The sequence below is a fragment of the Anabrus simplex genome, chromosome 2 (assembly GCF_040414725.1).
Source record: "Anabrus simplex isolate iqAnaSimp1 chromosome 2, ASM4041472v1, whole genome shotgun sequence".
Lineage (NCBI taxonomy): Eukaryota > Metazoa > Arthropoda > Insecta > Orthoptera > Tettigoniidae > Anabrus > Anabrus simplex.
This window is the reverse complement of record NC_090266.1, coordinates 616854771-616875904: the sequence shown is the minus strand read 5'-3', so window position 1 is coordinate 616875904 and position 21134 is coordinate 616854771. Positions and strand designations below refer to the sequence as shown.

At 40.3% G+C, this 21134-nt stretch overlaps 1 protein-coding gene across 2 annotated transcripts in view; it reads right to left on the bottom strand.

The window, feature by feature from the left end:
- Positions 1 to 21134, bottom strand: part of dop (microtubule-associated serine/threonine (MAST) protein kinase dop) — a 578024-nt gene that overhangs the window by 199310 nt on the left and 357580 nt on the right. For both annotated transcript variants that reach the window (XM_067141035.2, XM_068226223.1), the window contains exon 18: positions 755 to 846. In XM_067141035.2, coding sequence (XP_066997136.2) covers positions 755 to 846 — 92 coding nt within the window. The remainder of the gene's footprint in view (positions 1 to 754; positions 847 to 21134) is intronic.

Here is a 21134-nt window from a genome sequence, read left to right as displayed (position 1 = left end):
TTCAAACAAAGGAAGATTCTCCCACTGTTAGCTCCTGGTGTAAGGGGATGAGTGTTGCCTCTTTTGTTCTTTTTCGAACCTGACTGATGAGAGTGTGATCCGCCTTAATTATGTTTTTATTACTTTATTTTATTATTATTTTAACTGCAATATGTTTGTGGTTTAATTAGTTTTCCATTATCTTATATTTCTACTCCACATTTTCATCTAATGAAGTGATCCTATGTAACAGCATTGTAAGTATCCAGATTCGGATTTACCATGAAGCAAGTTACACGGCATGTTCTTAGTCTTCGGACGAAATAATCTTGAAATTTCTGTGTGTTTGTGAAACTTAACTCAGTGGCATGAACAATAAACTGATACCTGATTTTTTAAGTTCTATCCATAGCAATGTGTTTCTAGCAAACCCACTTCTTGATCTAGTCCATACAATTCGCATACCATGACAGTTAAGACCAGGCAGCAAAATCAACACACATCAATTAATAAACACATATTCTATCAAAATGATATGCAGGCATTAAGTTTACATGTACACCTAACTGTGGTAATTATGCAGTTTTCAGCTGACTGTACCCTATGAGGAGCAGTGGTCTAAAGCGAGATCATTGCAAGCAGGCTTTTAGCCTGAAAAACAATTGTGCTGTTGTACAGATAGCGTGTGAAAATTTGAAATTTAACTTCAAATGACCAAGTCCAAAATTTGCAAAACAACAATATTTTTGTGACAGAGGTTCCAGTTACCACTAACCTGATGGAATCACCAGTGATAGTCCTGAAGCTGATGCACTCTTGATAACTGCCCTGGAACGATGCTTTACACAGGAGGGTACAGGTGGAGTGCTGAAAGACACAACATTCTTGAATTACTATTTCATTATTTTTTTCACTCTCTTCTTTAGATAAATTAACATCTTTACTGTATGGCAACACAGGAGAATAATTGTGTTTTCACTGATATATTTTACACAGTATACATATAAATGTGAAAGGGTTAGGCTGATTTTTTTGTGACAACTAATATCCTTCCCGTGTAGAATGAACATTTACTGATTTCTCATGCAGTTATCTGAGATGCCCTGCCAAAGGCAAAGATGAATGACAAAATGTCTGTAACACTATGCCATCGTGAAACAGTACAAAACCAATGTAGTTATTAAAAATGAAAATGAAAAATATCTTTAAAGACTGTAAGATGATTTACACTGAAAGCAGCATAACTATACATCACACTGACACAGACAAATCTTATGGCAACAATGTGATAGGATAGGGATAGGACTGGAAAGGAAGTGACCATGGCAGAAGTTAATGTACAGCCCCAGCATTTGCCTGGTGTCAAAATGGGAATTCATGGACAACCATTTTCAGGGCTGCCAACAAGGGGGTTTGAACCCACAATCTCCTGAATACATGGAATATCCTCTTGTAAAATACCTCACTTTACTACAATAAATTTCCCTAGGAAGTGAAAAACTACAGAAATATACAATGCAACTGAATAATTAAGATCATACTAATGGTATTTATACAAGACTGTAAAAAAAAAAAAAAAAAGTGATATGTACACCACTGAATACATAAATTGATTGGCCCCTACATGTGGGCTGCACCATCAAAATTGGAAGACATTTCACAGACTCCACTTTAAAAATTCTGTCAAGGGCAGTCATTCTTAATGAAAATGCTTTTAGCCGATAGGCTTTAACTTTCCCAGCCAATTTTTCAATCTAAAAGTGTACAAACAAAAATTTTAATATTTTAACAGGCTATACAGAAAAACAAGTTTCTGAGACGACAATGATTCTTCCCGACTAGAAACTAGACCTATGCTTGGAATGCAAATGCACTGTGGACTTAGTACTATCCAAAAGTATTGTTAACAAGAACGTGAACTGCAGAACATTAATAGTCAATGGTTAACCTTATCCGTACGACATCAACAGAAAGTTTAAGCTTGGATATTGGGGACAGCTTGCTTTTGTATAAGAATAATCTCTGTTGGATACATAAGTTACATTTCAGAAAAAGAGTCGCAAAATGACCTAAATGTTAAAAATTACTTGAGAACGAGTCACTGCATTAATTGCAAAATTCTACTTCAGCAAAATCAAAATGTAGGAAAGACAGGTGTGTTATCACTACTGAAGCATATTTATACCGATTACAGGTGACAGAATGTACACATTCAAGCTTCTTCTTCTTCTTCAGCCCACAGCTGTCCACTCCTGTATGTATGCCTCTCCCATCCCATTCCATGTAGTTCTCCTGGTGGCTCTCCAAAGCCAGTTCTTCCCCACAACTCCCCAGAAGTCATCTCGCCACCTTAGCTGCAGTCTGCGAACACTCTGCTTCCTGGTTCTTTGTTGCCATTGGAGGATTTTCTTCATTCACTGTTCGTTGGTCTGCTTCGTCACATTAGGCTGGCAATACGTCACATGATTCACGTGACCACAGTGCGTCTCTGGATCTCCTTATTCCACACTCTGTCCTTGAGACTGATCCTAAGCATAGGTTGTTCCATGCCACGTTGACAAGATGTTAGGTACCTGGCACTCTTCTGTGTAAGTGTTGCTGTTTCAAGGCTGTAAGTGGCGACCAGCAACACACACGACTCGTTATGTCTTCCATTTGAGGTTGATCAGAAATGCGGGGTTCTTCAGGATGAACCCGAGTTTCCTGAAAGCAACCCAAGTCAGGCTAGTTCACCTTGTTATCTCCACAGTGTGGTTCTTTTCACCAAGACTCATGTGGCCAAGATGAATGTAGTGGTCGACTACTGCGAGGCCTTAGTCGTATACTTCCATTCGAGAGATGTCCAGACTTAGGATCTTTGTTTTCTTTAGGTTCATCTTCAGGCCGAATCTCACTGACGCTTCATGGAGTTGTTCGAGCATAGTCTTCAACTCCCCAGGATCGTTGCTGCATTGTCAGCAATCCTCAAGTGGTTAAGGAAATTGCCATCGATGCTGAACCCCTTCTTCTCCCAGGACATTGTCTTGAAGATGTCCTTTAAGGCCAAGGTAAAAAATTTCAGAGAGACAGTGTCTCCCTGCCGCACTATGGGAAATGTGCAAGTCACGAGGTTCAGAGCACTCCTGTGGACTTCTCTGAGTTATTACATTACATGTAACCAAATTTTTAAATTGTAGTTGCTATGTTTTAGACATCAATGTATTTTAGAATTAATGGTTACTTCAATTCAACATTGTAATCCATATTGTCATACTTTTAATGTGTACATAATTCCTATGTTTTTTTACATATTATTACTAAACATGGATTTATACTCAAGCAAAAAAATTTGTAAAAATAATCCAAATATGACAGGTCTATAACCTTGAGACAATTATGTAGGCTGAAGATGCTTGTAAATAAAGCAAAACATGTCCCTGTAAATTCATGTTGTAGTATTATGAACTAGCAACACAAAACCAATTTGTATTGAATAGGTGGATTAAATAATCATTGTAAGCATTTCTCTGAGTTACTCGAGCAGCCTAGTGCTGCGAGTTGCGAATATAAATAGTGAGCGAGGAGCGATCAACAAGGTATATTTTCAATTATGATTGATTCAATACCGTGAATTGTATACCCAAAAGTGAATCAAATAATACCACAAAAGAGCACGCTATTTCAAACAATATCATAGGTGTTAAATAGCAGAAGGTTTAATTTCTTTCAATTTGCTTTACGTCACACAGACACAGGTAGGTCTTATGGTGATGATGGGATAGGAAAGGGCTAGGATCGGGAAGGAAGCAACTGTAGCCTAATTAAGGTACAGCTCCAGCATTTGCCGGGTGTGAAAAAAGATTAATCTGTAAGGATGTTAAAAGGGGGTTAAGACCCAAAAACAATGATACTCATTCCTCCGAAACCGCTTAACTGTGCGAAGACTAAATTCCAAATGGTAGTATCATCACCATCACCATCATTGTACAGTTCTAGTTTCCCGGGTACTGTTTGAGCCTCTCCACTTTTTCCTGTCCATATACAACTTGACATGGAGAACATCATCCACTGTCCATCCTCTGGTAACCTGATCAACCTTGATCATGTCCATCCATTGGGTGTTAGGTCTTCCTGCAGGTCTCCCTCCACCCGTCTTCCCAAATTTATTCTGGCTGTTCTTGCAGGTTCCATCCTCATCACATGCCTGTACCACCATAGTCTGGATGTGGAGAATCGGTCAAATAGGGATGTCTATTCCTGCTTCTTTCCTCACCTCTCCATTTCGTAACTTGTGCATCTTGGTCTTCTGGATGGTAGATCTAAGAAATTTCATCTCTGATGCTTGCAGTCTTGATAAATCTCTTTTTGTGAGGGTGCACGCTTCAATACCATAGGTCAATATTGGTATGAAATAGCTGTTTAACATCATCAGTTTGGCCAGATTTTGAATCATGTCATCCCCTACAAGTGTTCTTACTTGTTGGTAGAATTCTGATCCCTTTTGCACTCTGTTTGTAATTTCCTTTCTGACCAAATTATCACTGGAGATTACACTTCCAAGGTAAGGAAAACTGTCTAAACACTTTAGCTGGTGGTCTCCTAGTTTTACACTTGCTGGACGCCCTTCTCTGTTGACTGCCATCACCACTGTCTTGGTCTCGCTGATGTTGAGGTTATATTCCTGGAACTGGGATTTCCATACTTTGAGTATGGTCTGTACTTCCTGTTCTGTTTCACCCAAATCATGATATCATCAGCAAAGGCCACTGCATTCAGCTCACTTAACTTTTCCTTGACGTTCTTCATTATATTGTGATGAACAGTAGTGGGGACAGTGCACTTTCTTGCTGAACTCCACTCTTGGTCTCAAACCATGATGATCGACCTTCCCCAATTTGTACACAGGTAGGACAGTCTTTGTACAACATCTGAATTTTCCTTACCATTCCTTTTGGCACATTTCTTTTCCTCAGGAACTCCCAGATCTTATCTCTTATAACACTATCATAGGCCTTTTCTATATCTAGGAATACAATGACCAGGTTCTTGCCTTTCTCCCGATACTTTTCCATCAGCATGAGTGTGCTGAAAATTAGATCCATTGTTGATCTGTTACTTCTGAATCCATATTGCTCCTGCTCTAACTGTTGTTCAATGATGGTTCTCAATCTCCTTTATATGATCTTCCCTAGAATTTTTAGCCCATACGACAGCAGTGTTATTCCTCTGTAGTTGGTGGGTTACTGTCTGTTGCCTTTTTTAAACAGGGGAATTATAATACCCTTGCTCCAATCTGCAGGTATTTTGTTGTCTGTCCATGTGGCATTTAGTACCCTGTGCAGCTAATGTAAACCCTGGATGCCTGCTGCCTTTATCATGTCTGCATTCACTTCATCTGCACCTGAAGATTTTACTTTAGGCATAGATTTTAAGGCTGTCTCAGTTTCTGTCCAGGTGATGGGAGATTCCTGATTGTAGGCTAGGATTTCTGGTCATGTATTTTGTTCTTGAACGGGTCTATTCAGTAGGTGGTCAAAATGGTTCTTCAGGACTTCTCTCATGTCACTTTCTATCCTAACCAGATTTCCATTTTCATCTTCAAGTACCTTTATGGTATTCATTTGTTTCCTTTTATCTCTGATAACACAGTAGCTTCTTATTGCTTCTGCTTTCTTCCTCCAGTTTCTGAGTGAATATATTCCATGCCTTGGTGTTTTCTTCTGTGACTGTTCTTTAAGCATCCAATTTCTTGTTTCGGTATAATTGTTCAAGGTTTCTGATCTTTGTCTTGTCTCTGGTAAGATCCGGTTTATTTTTCTCCCGATCTCTTTCTTTCCGCAAGATATTTCTTTCCTTGACTGCTGCTCTTACTCTTTCATTCCACCACGGTGTTTCCTTCTCCCTTGTTTTCATACTTGTCTTTCCACAAACTTCAGTTGCTTCCTTAACCAATGTGTCCCTTAGTCTGGTCCATTCTGCCTCTCCATTTTTCCTTTCATCTCTTGGTAACAGGGTTTTAATCCGGTTCTGATACTCAGTTCTCTTATCTGTTTTCTGGAGTTCCAATACTTTGATTTTTGGCAATTTCCTGTTCTGTACTTTTGGCACATAAAAATTTCTCAGGTCTGCTACTAATAGACGGTGATCACTGTCAAGGCTCTCGCTGGGTATTACTCTGACATCTGTTACCGTTCTGCTCCTTTCTTCATCTGAGATGATGTAATCAATTACAGTCTTTTGTAGTCCATCCCAACTATATCGTGTTATCTTATGGCTCTGTCTCTTCTTGAACCAACTATTTTTCACCACCAACTCATTCCCCATACAGAAGTCAAGGAGATGTTCACCTTCTATATTTCTTCCACCATATCCATGAGGTCCCATTCGGTTCTCATGTCCTGTTCTATCTGTCCCAATCTGTGCATTCAGATCTCCTATAATGATTACTCTCTCTCTTTACTAATAACTTTTTCCAAACCATCAAGAAACTGGTTCTTATCCTCTTGACAACATCCAGTTTGAGGTGCATACACCAGTACCAAAGTTTGTTTTTCTTTCCCTAAACGCACAGTCACCTTTATTATTCTCTCACTAACATACTGAATGACAGCAACTCCTTCTAGATTTTTACTCATGAAACTAACACCATTCCTCATCTCTTCGTCATTTCCATGCCAATAGAGTGTATACTGTTTTCTTAATTTCTTCATTTCTTTCCCTCTCCATTTGGTTTCACTCAGCCCCAGTAACATTAATTTCCTCCTTTCCATGAGGTCCACTAGTTCTTCACATTTTCCTGTGAGAATGAGTAAGTTGATGGTCTCAATCCGTGTTCATCTCCTCCTGGATTTTTGCAATTTTGCAAGACCCCGTCAATCATCAGGCCTTAAAACACCATCCCTGATATGAATCTGCAAATGCTAGCATTTTAATTTAGTTGATAAATGCATTCCAAGTTCTTATGTGTTTTGAAAGCAACTACAAATAAGCTCTTTTACTGGCTTGCTAGTCCTAACGTAACTAAGGATTTTCTTTCGGGGTTTGCTCCCTTAGCCTTTGAGGATCTCTCCTCATCCCACACGGCAGTGGGTTCAATCTGTACTACCCGCAGAGCAATGGGTTGCCTCCTCCGCCAGCTCTGCCGTACCGAATCACATTCTCTACTTTTACTGCTGTTGAGGTCTTCACTCGTTATCCTGAGCTGGGACCTTTTACCAGATGTTACACACCGGGCCAATGTGCTCTGGGACTCGCATAGGCAGGGGCACCACTCCCTGGGCAGGGCTGCCTCTAAGAGGGTCCCTACCTGTTACCTCAAATGGTGGTATATATTTTAAAATCCTAAGTGTGAAATAAAAAATATTTAAAAACATTCCACCCTAAGGTGTTAAATGAGGTTAGCTCCAGAATTATTCATCCCTCCAAAACCGTCTAACGTACAAAGTTGTAATTTTAAAAGAAGGTTATTCTTTTATATCCTAGGTGCCAAATTTGATGTGCTTCAAAATATTTTTAATAATAGGCAATAATAATAATTATTATAATAATAAAATTGGTTTTATGTCCCACTAACAACTTTTATGGTTGCTGGAGAAGCCAAGGTGCGGGAATATTGTCCCATGAGAGTTGTTTTATGTGATGGTAAATCTACCAACACGGCGCTGATGTATTTGAGCACCATCAAATGCCACCAGACTGAGCTAGGATCGAACCGGTTGACTTGGGCTCAGGAAGCCAGCACCTTAACTATCTGAACCACTCAGCGTGGCTACAAAAGGTTTCTCTTCTAAGGAGTTTAGATGCGGGTTGACAATTACAATATTAATTTTTCCGAAAAGTTTCACATACTAACTAAAATTTTACATGAAGGTTGGTCTTTTATCTCCTAGATATTAAATAAGAAATATTTTTAAAACACTCTACCCCTAAAACACATTAGGCCTATTCCTTCCTCCATTACTATTTGACGTGCCAAGTCAAAATTGAACAGGCTGGTTGCATCTACGCCCTAGATGTTAAATAACACAGAGTTTTAAAACACTCCATTTGTATGGGGTTCAAATGAGTGTTAGATCTGAAAATAAATAATCATTCCTCCAAAAACATTTGACATACGAAGTGAGGGTGTATTTTACAGGCTAGCTGACAGTGGACCCTCCAAAATTTAAAACTCTGAAAGATAAATTTCAATTTAAAGCCGTAGCAAGCACGGGTATCCTACTAGTACTGTATAAGAGAAAACTGAAATTTTTTTCAACTGATAGATCTACATATCTCTAATGTGGTCAAATAGGTATTTTTTTTACAATTTTCTTTATGTCGCACCGACACAGATAGGTCTTAGAGCGACGATGGGAGAGGAAAGGACTAGGAATGGGAAGGAAGCGACTGTGGCCTTAATTAAGGTACAGCCCCAGGATTTGCCTGGTATGAAATGGGAAACCATCTTCAGGGCTGCCGACAGCGGCGTTCGAACCCACTATCTCCCGGATGCAAGCCCACAACTGTGCGCCCCTAACCGCATGGCCAACTCGCCTGGTAAAATGCGTGTTTATTTGTACCTAAATGTTAAAACTACGAGGGTTGGGGCTAGTCACAGCAACTACTTTTTTTTCTTAAAGATACCAGTCCAGTTGGAAAATGTGACATATACAGATGAAAGGGCAAGGTGTTAACTACATGTGTGGACAATGAATAGCACTGAAATTATGTGATGTGGTAAGAACAGACAGCATGAATCTAGAGATCCTGTTGTATTTATACTGTCCATCAGCTCCACAGATATTCAACAACTGTGCCCATTTTGAATCATTTGTTGCTTGGTTACTTACAACACTAGATAAGCTGTTTATCTCAAGAGCCGTAAATTGGCTTTGGAGTTCATTCACAGAGTCGTCTCTTGTTTCACTTTCTCTTTTACACAAAATAACAGGAAACTTCTCCAAAAAGAAATTAACAGAAGAAAACTGTGCTTCTTCAATGGCATCAAGTTTAGCAACCTGTGCATGTTTTAGTACATCGTTCTTAAAAGGGAACTTGTTAACAGGCTCCATAGAAATAGTTTCTGACTGACAAGAAAAACAGCGATTTGTCTTCATCTTGCAGCGCCTTAACCAAGTTTGAGGTCTGAATGCCAATTACCAATTGATCATCATCCTTCTGATTCTAGATTGGGTAATACTGGACATCAAGCAATGCAGACCGTTTAACTACACTTGGCTTCAAAAACTTTGTGAGCATCTGTTTTAATAGATCCATCATTAATTCAAACAGTACATGGATATGTGGGGAAGCACTCTGAAGGATTGTATTTATTTTATCAAATGATAGGAGAGTCACATCTAAAAAAGTACAAAATGCTGGTTTAGGTCAGAGGAAAGAAACAAACAACTTTTCTTCACAAAATGTAGTGGGATTCATGTTTCTGAGAACAGGCATGTCATGTTTGGAAGAACATGCCATTCTTTTGGCAGAAAATGAGGAGGAGGAGGAGGAGGAGGAGGATCTTCATTTGTTTGTCATCAGATTAACTGGGTCCTTTGGGAATATTAAAAAATGATAAATTGGCTGAAATATTTGGAGCACATACTACCACCTCATGCTTAAAAATGAAAAGTGGATCCCACTGATCTAATAATCTGTCGAAACACCTGGCTAGGGATAACCATCTTGTGCCGGGCTGAGTGGCTCAGACGGTTAAGGCGCTGGCCTTCTAACCCCAACTTGGCAGGTTCGATCCTGGCTCAGTCCGGTGGTATTTGAAGGTGCTCAAATACGACAGCCCCGTGTTGGTAGATTTACTGGCACGTAAAAGAACTCCTGCAGGACTAAATTCCGGCACCTCGGCATCTCCAAAGACCTTAAAAAGTAGTTAGTGGGACGTAACGCAAATAACATTACACTATTATTATTATTATTATTATTATTATTATTATTATAACCACACATGCTTCAACAACTTCTTTGTTTCTTTTCCATGCATAATATGAAATTTCTTATGACGTCCTTTCCTTTTGGCACACTTCTCCAAGTAATAGAAAATATCAACAAGAATCTCATCAATTCTAACTGGTAAACTTGCAGCAGCTTTATCAGCAGGTAAGTTAAACAGATGGCAACTGCAACCAATACCAAAAATATCCTGATGAGCTTCTTTCAAAACTGCTAGAACTCCATATTTCTGCCCAATCATAACAAGGGCATTGTCAGAACAGAATGTCAGACAGTTCTTGATACACACTTTATTTAATTCCAACTGCAACAACAGCAGCTTTCCTATGTTTGCCCTGTCGAATCCCCTTCCAATGCTGGTATCGACGAAACAGTATTTATACATTCTCGACCAGCATCATAAAAAGTAACTACTATGGGATACAACTTGGAATCTGTATCATTGCTTCCATCTGTCGGGGAAAAAAAAAAAATTCTGTAAACAAGTAACAATGTCCTGTGTTGCAGTACGCACAATTTCGTTTAGGAAACACATTTTTGTGCGACCATAACCATACTTTCTTGCGATTTCTGACGTAGGAAGCATCTTTCTGAACAATGCTCCTGCATGATCAGTTGCACTCAATGGAATGTTGTGTTCCACTAAAAAAAAGTAAACAAATACTCAGCCTTTATTACATCGTAAACATTATCACCAGCTTGGGCAAAAGACAATCTGATTATCTTCCTTAGATTTCAAATTATCAAGATGTCTAACACAATTTACATGGCTAGCCAGGTCATTTTTGTCGCCATGTGCTATGTTAATATCACTAGAGCACACAGTACAAAAGGCAAATTTGTCACCTTTTCTCGATTTCAGTATACATGGGAAAGTCAAAGAATAGGTTTCCCAAAACACCTGATGATAATGTTTTTTCCCCACAGATTTACTCATGATTACCGATAAAAAATGATCATAACACAAAATAAGCAACAAACAAATTCACGTTACTCCACAACTACATAACCTCAGCTTTGTGATACGTGGCAATAAATAAATATCAAGCAAATTAAGTGACGAACATAATTCACATGTGTTTTCCTAACTACTACAACATGACCTAAGCTTATTGAACAAATCAATGCACAGAACAAGCGAACAGTTATCCAAGAGTCAGTCTCTTTCAACACAAACAAATCAATATTGATCAACTGGGATACAGGACACATCTAGTATTCCCAGTCGAAGATTGTAACATTAGGATGAATATAAATCAGAGCGATGTATCGAATATTCGCAGGTCACACAGAATGTATCAGTGGCTTGTGGAAGCTTGTTCTGGCACGAATTTTAAAAAGATCTTGGTACGCAAAATATTATAGTCCATCCGTAAAATACACTGTCTTTCCGTAAATTTTATGGACAAAGCGTAAAAGTTGGCAGGTATGTTTGGGATAATGGACGGGTTTGACGTTCAGTCATCCTGCTTGTCGGGTAGGCTGGTGACCGCAATGAAGGAGCCATACCGTTGTTACAACTCTGCCTCCTGCTGTCTAATCCCAGGCCTTGTCTACTTTACTGTCTTCAGCCCCAGGCCAGTACTGACGGTGCCTTTGCCCAACACTAGGTTTGTATTAGGCTGTCCCTAATCTATGGAAATTTCTGGTAGCCTGAGTACAGACACTATATGATAGATTTTCGTGGCATTTCGTCTGCTGAGGGCCTATCATTCTCCATAAGAAGCTCATCTACCCAAAGCTATTAGTTCCCTTAGGGTGCAAGGTTATTTCCCACTGCCGAGCTCTCGGCGTTGAGTTGCTGGCTGTATGGTCTCCTCTGCTCCCGTAGCAGGACGAACCTATCCCAGACTACAGATATACACTAGTCTTTTATAACATACCTCCCGATTGCACGACGGTGCGTTTTATATGGAGGAAAAGAAAACATACATCCGGGGGTTAAATTTGAGGCATGACGCCAAGATACACTGATTGACAGAGCAAATGCAACACCAAGAAGGAGTGGTTCGAAAGGGATGAAAGTTGGGGAAAAAACAGAGACGGCACGGACGAATAATTGATGTTTATTTCAAACCGATATGCAGGTTACACAATGCGCACGGCATCGACTCAGTAGGATGTAGGACCACCGCGAGCGGTGATGCACGCAGAAACACGTCGAGGTACAGAGTCAATAAGAGTGCGGATGGTGTCCTGAGGGATGGTTCTCCATTCTCTGTCAACCATTTGCCACAGTTGGTCGTCCGTACGAGGATGGGGCAGAGTTTGCAAACGGCGTCCAATGAGATCCCACACGTGTTCGATTGGTGAGAGATCCGGAGAGTACGCTGGCCACGGAAGCATCTGTACACCTCGTAGAGCCTGTTGAGAGATGCGAGCAGTGTGTGGGCGGGCATTATGCTGCTGAAACAGAGCATTGGGCAGCCCCTGAAGGTACGGGAGTGCCACCGGCCGCAGCGCATGCTGCACGTAGCGGTGGCCATTTAACGTGCCTTGAATACGCACTAGAGGTGACGTGGAATCATACGCAATAGCGCCCCAAACCATGATGCCGCGTTGTCTAGCGGTAGGGCGCTCCACAGTTACTGCCGGATTTGACCTTTCTCCACGCCGACGCCACACTCGTCTGCGGTGACTATCACTGACAGAACAGAAGCGTGACTCATCGGAGGACACGACGTTCTGCCATTCCCTCATCCAAGTCGCTCTAGCCCGGCACCATGCCAAAGCGTGCACGTCTATGCTGTGGAGTCAATGGTAGTCGTCTGAGCGGACGCCGGGAGTGCAGGCCTCCTTCAACCAATCGACGGGAAATTGTTCTGGTCGATATTGGAACAGCCAGGGTGTCTTGCACATGCTGAAGAATGGCGGTTGACGTGGCGTGCGGGGCTGCCACCGCTTGGCGGCGGATGCGCCGATCCTCGCGTGCTGCGCCTGGGCCCCTCGCACGTGCCACATGTCCCTGCGCCAACCATCTTCGCCACAGGTGCTGCACCGTGGACACATCCCTATGGGTATCGGCTGCGATTTGACGAAGCGACCAACCTGCCCTTCTCAGCCCGATCACCATACCCCTCGTAAAGTCGTCTGTCTGCTGGAAATGCCTCCGTTGATGGCGGCCTGGCATTCTTAGCTATACACGCGTCCTGTGGCACACGACAACACGTTCTACAATGACTGTCGGCTGAGAAATCACGGTACGAAGTGGGCCATTCGCCAACGCCGTGTCCCATTTATCGTTCGCTACGTGCTCAGCACAGCGGCGCATTTCACATCATGAGCATACCTCAGTGACGTCAGTCTACCCTGCAATTGGCATAAAGTTCTGACCATTCCTTCTTGGTGTTGCATTTGCTCTGTCAGTCAGTGTATATAAATTTAATCATCATTCACTTTTCAGTTGGGATAGTTTATTCTAAAAATTGTCTGATTTTTGAAGATAGATAACAAACCAATCAGCAACAAGCCAAATCAAAATTTTTGGAACACTGTCATAGTTCTCAAAATCTGGAGTATTTCACTCCCTTTTGCTGTTATACCTGTATATTTTCTAGGGTACTTATTAACTCACTGCAAGCAAAGACTGAAGAGGGCATAGTACCTCCAATTACTTTTAAAATGACAACTAACTTTTCAAATAATGATCAAAATAGCTACAGAAATGAGTATGTTGATTCATATTGACCCAATGCTCTTCGGCAAACTTCCAGAGAACCGGTAGCTTTCATATGCACGTTTACCTTCAAATCTGAATTGAAGAACATTGCAGATATCTATCCCTTGAGGAATTTGTCTTATGTCAGTAACAAATTCACAGACTTATTCCAAAGTTTACTGTCATCATTTAGCTGTTTCGTCTGAAACTTTATTATTATACATTCTACAATTCTATAGTGCTATTTGAATTCTGTAAGCTGGCTAGAGCTTGCCTAAAACCACTGTGACCAATGCTGCATGCAAATTGACGAGCATATATCAGTTATAAAAACCAATTTCATGATTGCCGATGATAGAGCTAGGCCCCACCACTTCCAAAATCCAAGCTTACAGGTACGCAACCCACACAGCACAGCCAAGTGGCTCATTAGAATACAACGTACTTGTTAATAAAAAATTATTTAAATGTTTGGCCGCTCAACTGTAAACAATTATAGTCCATATTTTGAGCTTTAACCCACTCAACTCATTTGACATGGCGTTCATGTAAGCATTGGCCAGACCTTAAGCTCAAATGACGAGACATTCACATACCACTCCAAGTTGTGTGTACTAGATTATACATCGATCACCGCTGCAATGGTTTCCCTTTTGCAAACTTCTACGAGTAGAACAGGAATGTGACTTGTTTACAGCTCTCCTTCCAAGAACTTGCACCATTATTTATTGCCTAATAATAATAATAATAATAATAATAATAATAATAATAATAAGGTAGCAGGAGGGACCCTCTTCAGAGGCAGCCCTGCCCAGGGAGTGGTGCCCCTGCCTATGTGAGTCCCAAAGCACACTGACCCGGTGTGTATCATCTGGTAAGGGTCCCAGCTCAGGGTTACGAGTGAAGACCTCAACGGCAGTGAAGGCGGAGATGAAGATCATTGGTACGGCGGAACTGGCGGATGAGGCACCCTTGCTTTTTGGGATAGTAATGAAAAGCCTGTTTAAAATCCAGGTGCGTCTGAGTGGTTTCCACCGGCTTCCTGGTCCGCGTCTGTCACCTTGTAGGTGTGGCAGCAATACCAAGCTCCAGGAACTAACAATCCCTGGTTCTAAGTACCCAGCACTGCTGGATCTCCTATTACAAGCCAAACATGATTCGTGAGCGTACTAACAACATTATCCCAGGTGGTATCCAATCCATCCGTCGCACTGAGACGGCAACCAGGCTTTCGGATTCTGGGGAGCCTGGACAACCATGAAAACATGGAAGAGAGTCGGAGCTCTCTGGTAAACTATCCCACAAAACCCCCACGTACATTGGTACATTCAATATCAACACTTTGTTACAACCAGGAAAATTATTAAATTTAGTCACAGAACTTAATCGGCAAAAAACTCTTATCCTTGCCCTGCAGGAAATTCGATTTACTGATGATGCCACCTTGAATTACGGAAATTACCGTATATTCAAAAGCAAAACAGACCAAAAGATTCTAAATAAGACCCCTTTACTTGGCATGAGCTTCGTAGTACATAAAAGTATACTGAACTCGATCCAAGAAGTTAATTCCATCAGCAATTGCCTAATGACCATGAGGATTCAGTGTGCCAATAAAAAATATACATTAATAAGTGCACACGCCCCTACAAATATAGACAACAAGAAGAATCCCCAAAACGTGGACAAATTTTGGAACAGACTTGAAAAAGTGATGTCAAAAATTCCAAAGGATGAAGTCAAAATCCTCTTAAGCGATTTCAATGCACAAATCGGCCGAGAAAAGGAACACAGGAAAACTGTCGGACTCTACCCGGCGCACAAATTTAATAATAATAATGCTATTTGCTTTACGTCCCACTAACTACTTTTACGGTCTTCGGAGACACCGAGGTGCTGGAATTTAGTCCCGTAGGAGTTTTTTACGTGCTAGTAAATCTACCGACACGAGGCTGTCGTATTTGAGCACCTTCAAATACCACTGGAATGAGCCAGGATCGAACCTGCCAAGTTGGGGTTAGAAGGCCAGCGCCTTAACCGTCTGAGCCACTCAGCCCGGCGCGCACAAATTTACCAACAAAAACGGCTCAAGGCTCATTGAACTATGTCAACAGTGCAACCTTAAAATCATGTCCACATCCCTCAGGAAGCATCCCAAGAAACAAAAAAACCTGGAGGTCCCCCATTGAATCCATTGGCGAATTTCAGATTGATCATGTAGCTATCTCGTATCAGCTACAGAAAGAGGTACATGATGTACAAGTGAGAAGAGGAGCAAACACTGACTCTGATCACTATCTCACAAGAGTTAAAAATAAAATTTACTCCAAGAAAATACCACCCCAAGAAAATACAACAACAGAAATTTGACATAAAACTGATTCCAGCTCGGGATCTAAAAGAAGCATGGGAAAATCAACCAGCGAAAACATGGGAAGAATTCCACACCAAAATCATACAGAAGGCACGAGAAATGGTACCCTTAAAAGGGAATACAAAACACCCCTGGTGGAACTCAACATGCAACAAAGCCCTAGAGATAAGAAAATCTGCGTTTCAGAAATACAACAGTAGAAAATCCCAGAAAACTCAACGAGAATTTTATGAGACCAGAAAACAAGTATCCAAAACCATCAGGCAAGGGAAAAGAAAGCACCTGAAAGAACAACTGGAGTCAATTGAAGAAAACTTTAGAAACCACAACACAAGGGATTTCTACAGAACATTCACAGAAAAAATCTGAGGATACGTTCCACAGAACTTATGTTTCAGGAAACAAGACGGAAAATTGGCGCTTATTAATAAAGAAAACTGCCAAGAACTTGCACGGTACTTCTCAGAACTTCTTAACTGCCCCGAACCCACTGAAACATTTCTTGAAGAAGCATCCAGTTTCACTCACTCAGAATCACCTCCACCAAACCAGGAAGAAATTCAGAGCCACACTAAATGACTAAAGAACAACAGAACCTCAGGAAGAGATGGGATTGTTGCAGAATTCCTTAAGAATCTTGGTCCAAATTCATTCAAGGAACTTCTCTGCAAGCCTGTTGAAAAGAATACAAGAACAACTAGAGCATAAAATTGGTGAATATCAAGCTGGGTTCCGCCCTCACAGATAATGCACTGAACAGATCTTCAACCTCAAAACCGCTCTAAAATTCAGGGCCCTCAGAAACCTTCCAATCATCTGTACCTTCGTAGATTTCAAGAAGGCTTATGATTCAGTTGATCGTCAATCTCTGTTCAGCATCCTGAAAGAACAGGGACTAGACTCCAAAACGCTAAACTTATTGTTATTATTTATTTTCCACTAATTGTAGTTACAATTTAGGGATGGTGAATGGAGAAAGGGCATAGCCCCACATACACAAAAGTGCCTCCATCACCACTAAAAATTATATACAAATATACAATTACATTCTACATGGTGTTCTTATATACAGTTACCGTATTTACATAGGCATATTTACATAATACTCACAAGATCTGTTCAACATGAGAGAGAGAGAGAGAGAGAGAGAGAGAGAGAGAGAGTGTGTGTGTATGTGTGTGTGTGTGTGTGTCTCCCTCTCTCTAGAAACCCCACATATATTTTAGCTAGGCCGGCTCACTCATGCCCATTACCGTCTCAATCACTCGGGATCCCATAACTTTCATCCATCCTCCCACTCATACTGAACTTTCACACAGTAGATAAATTATGTTTTGTACAGAACAGACCCTCACTGACACGAAGTCAAGAGTGAAATTCATGGGAGAAATCTCAGACTAATTCCTGATAAAAACTGGTGTCCGGCAAGGAGATGGACTATCATCCCTCCTCTTCAACCTCGTACTAGATAAGGTGATGAGGGAATGGGAAAACGAACTGAAAGCACAAAATATCTGGAACCCAGTAAACATCGGGACATGAAAAAACAAGCTTGAAATTCCATGCTTAGCCTTCGCGGATGACCTGGCCCTTTTGTCCAGCGATGAAGTCACAGCAATAAAGCAAGTTGAAATTCTCCAAGAATGTGTCAGACAGGTCGAACTTCATATCACCTTCCAGAAAACTGAATTTTTCTGTGCAAAACTAGACATCCATAGTCTCAATACAAAATACGGACAAATCAACAGAGTCCCTCACTTCAAATACCTGGGCGAAATCCTCGAACCAACCGGACAAGAGAAAATAGCCCAAAACAACCGTGTCCAAAAACTCAGAAGAGCTTATGGGAGAACAAGAGAAATCTACAACAAAAAATGTATGTCTCTCCACGTTAAGATTAAACATTACGATACTGTAATCAAACCGGAGGCTTTATATGCAGAAGAAACTCTAGCGCTTCATAGAAAGGGCGAACTGGAAAATATCCTAAAAGAAGAGCGAAAAATCATGAGGAAAATTTTAGGACCAAGACACACGGGAGAAGGGTACCGCCTCCAAACCCGGAATTCCACAGAAAAATTCTCTAATATTGCGGCAGACCTCAGGAAAAAAAGGCTAAAATTTTATGGACATGTTAAGAAGCTTCCAGAAACTAGACTAGTTCTTGAAAGAGTTGACAAACTGAAGAATTTTCCTTGGATACAACAAACAAAAGCAGACATGAAGAACGCACAAATTCTCTGTGAAGACATTTTGAATCGAAATATATATAGAAAGAAAATTGACAAGTGGGAAGTTACTCCAGAGAATGAAGTACCAAAAAGAGCAGGTACCAAGTGGACGGAAGAAAGGAAAAGGATCTTTAGTCAACAGATGAAAGCATCCTGGATCCTCCGCAAACGAAATCATAAATAAAGCTTCGTGTGTTCTGAAAGGGACCATTCAAGCATAATAATAATAATAATAATAATAATAATAATAATAATAATAATAATAATATTATTATAATAAGTATTACGCTGTATTCTAATGAGCCCCTTGGCTGTGCCGTGTGGGTTGTGTACCTGGAAGCTTGGATTTTGGAGGTGGTGGGTTATAGCTCTATCATCAGCAGTCATGAAATTGGTTTTCATAACTGATAAAATAACTAATACTTATAACTACTGTTACGTTTTTTGGAGATGCCAAGGTGCCGGAATTTAATCCCACAGGAGTTCTTTTATGTGCCAGTAAATCTACTGACACGAGGCCGATGTATTTCAGCACCTTCAAATACCACCAGACTGAGTCAGAATTGAACCTGCCAAGATGGGTTTAGAAGGCCAGCGCCTCAACCATCTGAGCCACTCAGCCCGGTGATTGCCTAATTGTAGCCTATGAAAGCACAAACATTTCATCAGATGTCAGTCATTCTCCTTGCTATGGCTTGAGGCGCAATATAAGCAAGTGACAGCAATGTTATTGGTGAGCTAATCGAAAGTGTTTTAGATTCGGACAGTGATGGCGATTATGATAACATTGCAGAAGGGATTTGAAGTAAAAGAGATATTTCATCTGATACGAGCGACAGTGAAATCGTACCTATAGCCTTGTGTGCGAAACCAAAACAGTGACTGGTTAGTAATAGAGATAACCAACTAAGTATTCATCATTTTACAGGCTCTCAACCGTTATCAGGAGAAGTGAGACACAAATATTTAGATAACTCTGTTCCTGAAGGTTATGGACCTGCTGTTCCCCACACTGTGCGTGAAACAAATATTTACGCTATGGACCTATTACCAGACCCACATGAAAAAAAGACTGTGCAAAGTGGTTTGACACTAATGAGGATGAAATTAAGGCCTACTTTAACCTCTGCATTCTGATGTCCCAGCTTCGTAAGCCTTGCATCCAATTATATTGGAGCAAAGACATATGTACTGAGACCCCAATATTTTGAGAGACATTGAGCAGCGTGAAGTGCCTCTAGATATACCCGAATGTTTCGATATTTACCTCATAAAATCTTCATTCTAACATCATTGTTGTTCAACAATAATAAAGGTGTTTTAATTTGTTCCACCTATTCAATACTTATATTTTCACTTATAGTGGTTACATAATTAGATTCTTAGTTATATGGGACATGTTTCACCCTCAATTAAGGGCATCTTCAGCCTAAACACAATCATCAAAAATACAACTAAATTAAAAGAGGAAATTAAAAGTTTAGTCAGTTATTAAAATTCGGAACATAAAAATGTGAAAAGTGATAAAATATAAAGATGCATGTCCCATGTAACTAAGAATCTAATTATGTAACCACTATAAGTGAAAATATAAGTATTGAATAGGTGGAACAAATTAAAACACCTTTATTATTGTTGAACTGTTAAATTTTCAATACGGACCTAAAATGAGGTTTATAACATGTAATCATTGTTGTTGTCGAGTAAAATTATTTTGAATGCTTCACTGCAAACTGTGTGTGAAAATTCTGGTTGCTGTTCCATTTATGGCATTTATTCCAGAACGGTGGAAGTGACCAGGAGGCTCACTCGTGTTGAGGACAATTTAAATCTGATTTCTAAGCGAGTGCGCGGGACCATTAAACCTGAAGCGATTGGGTTAAGTACCATGCGGTATGGCAGTGCATGCTTACATGTTATGGCTATGGAGCAAGCTCTGCTATCGGGAGATAAGTGGGTTCAAACCCCACCACTGGCTGTCCTGAGAATGGATTCACATTTTCACTTCCAGGTAAATACTGGGACAGTTCCTATTCATCGGCTACAGCAGATTCCTTCCACCTCCTTATCCAAATTCATTCACCATCATTTTTTAGATCCTCAAATGAGGTTAGCATCATGAATGGCATCTGGCCACACAAAAAAAGCCATTTAATTTCACCTCACCTCATCCCTGATCCTGTATCAGGAACGGAACTAAGGGTAGCTACTTTGTGCTTCAAGCCCCAGGAACAACAAGAATAGTCAGGGTGTTGTAGACCTTGCAGAGGAAATTTAATTTAATTCAGAAAAGATACTATGGCTCATTTACATATATACAAAAGGAGACAATTTTATACAAATTTTTAACAGCAGAATACCAGATGTTGTAAATAACACATGAGGGGAGAGTGCACTGTTCTGACTGCTCTTTTATTCAGATTAATGAGTTGATCGAGTACTTTGAAGGAATATCTCTGCTCTTGACACTGCACAAATATTTGAGATGATTATGAATTATAGTAGAGTAAAACATTTCTACAAAATGACATGGAAGTACATTATGCAAACATACATTACACCTATTACTAAAAGAATGTTCACTTTGTTGATTTGAAACACAGAAAGGTCACTAGAAATCATTCCTCTTTATGTTCAGAGAAAGAAAATAGTAATCCAATACCAATAAGTCATCACTTGTTACTCACGTGAAGAACTAGTTCAGAATTGTATTCTGATTTTTAAATTAAAGTTAAAGTAGGCTACATTAATTATTATACTACAGTCATTGAGTAAAGAATCCTGATGTAAGCATGCGCACAGGCTCATTTTAATGTATATTGGTCGATGCTACTGCAGAACACCCCCATGGGGTCATCGAATTAGTTTGTAAGCCCGGTAATAATATAATGCAATCCTACATGCAAAATCTCCAGAATAAAATTTCTCAGATAATTTAAGAGAGAAAAATATGCAAGAACTG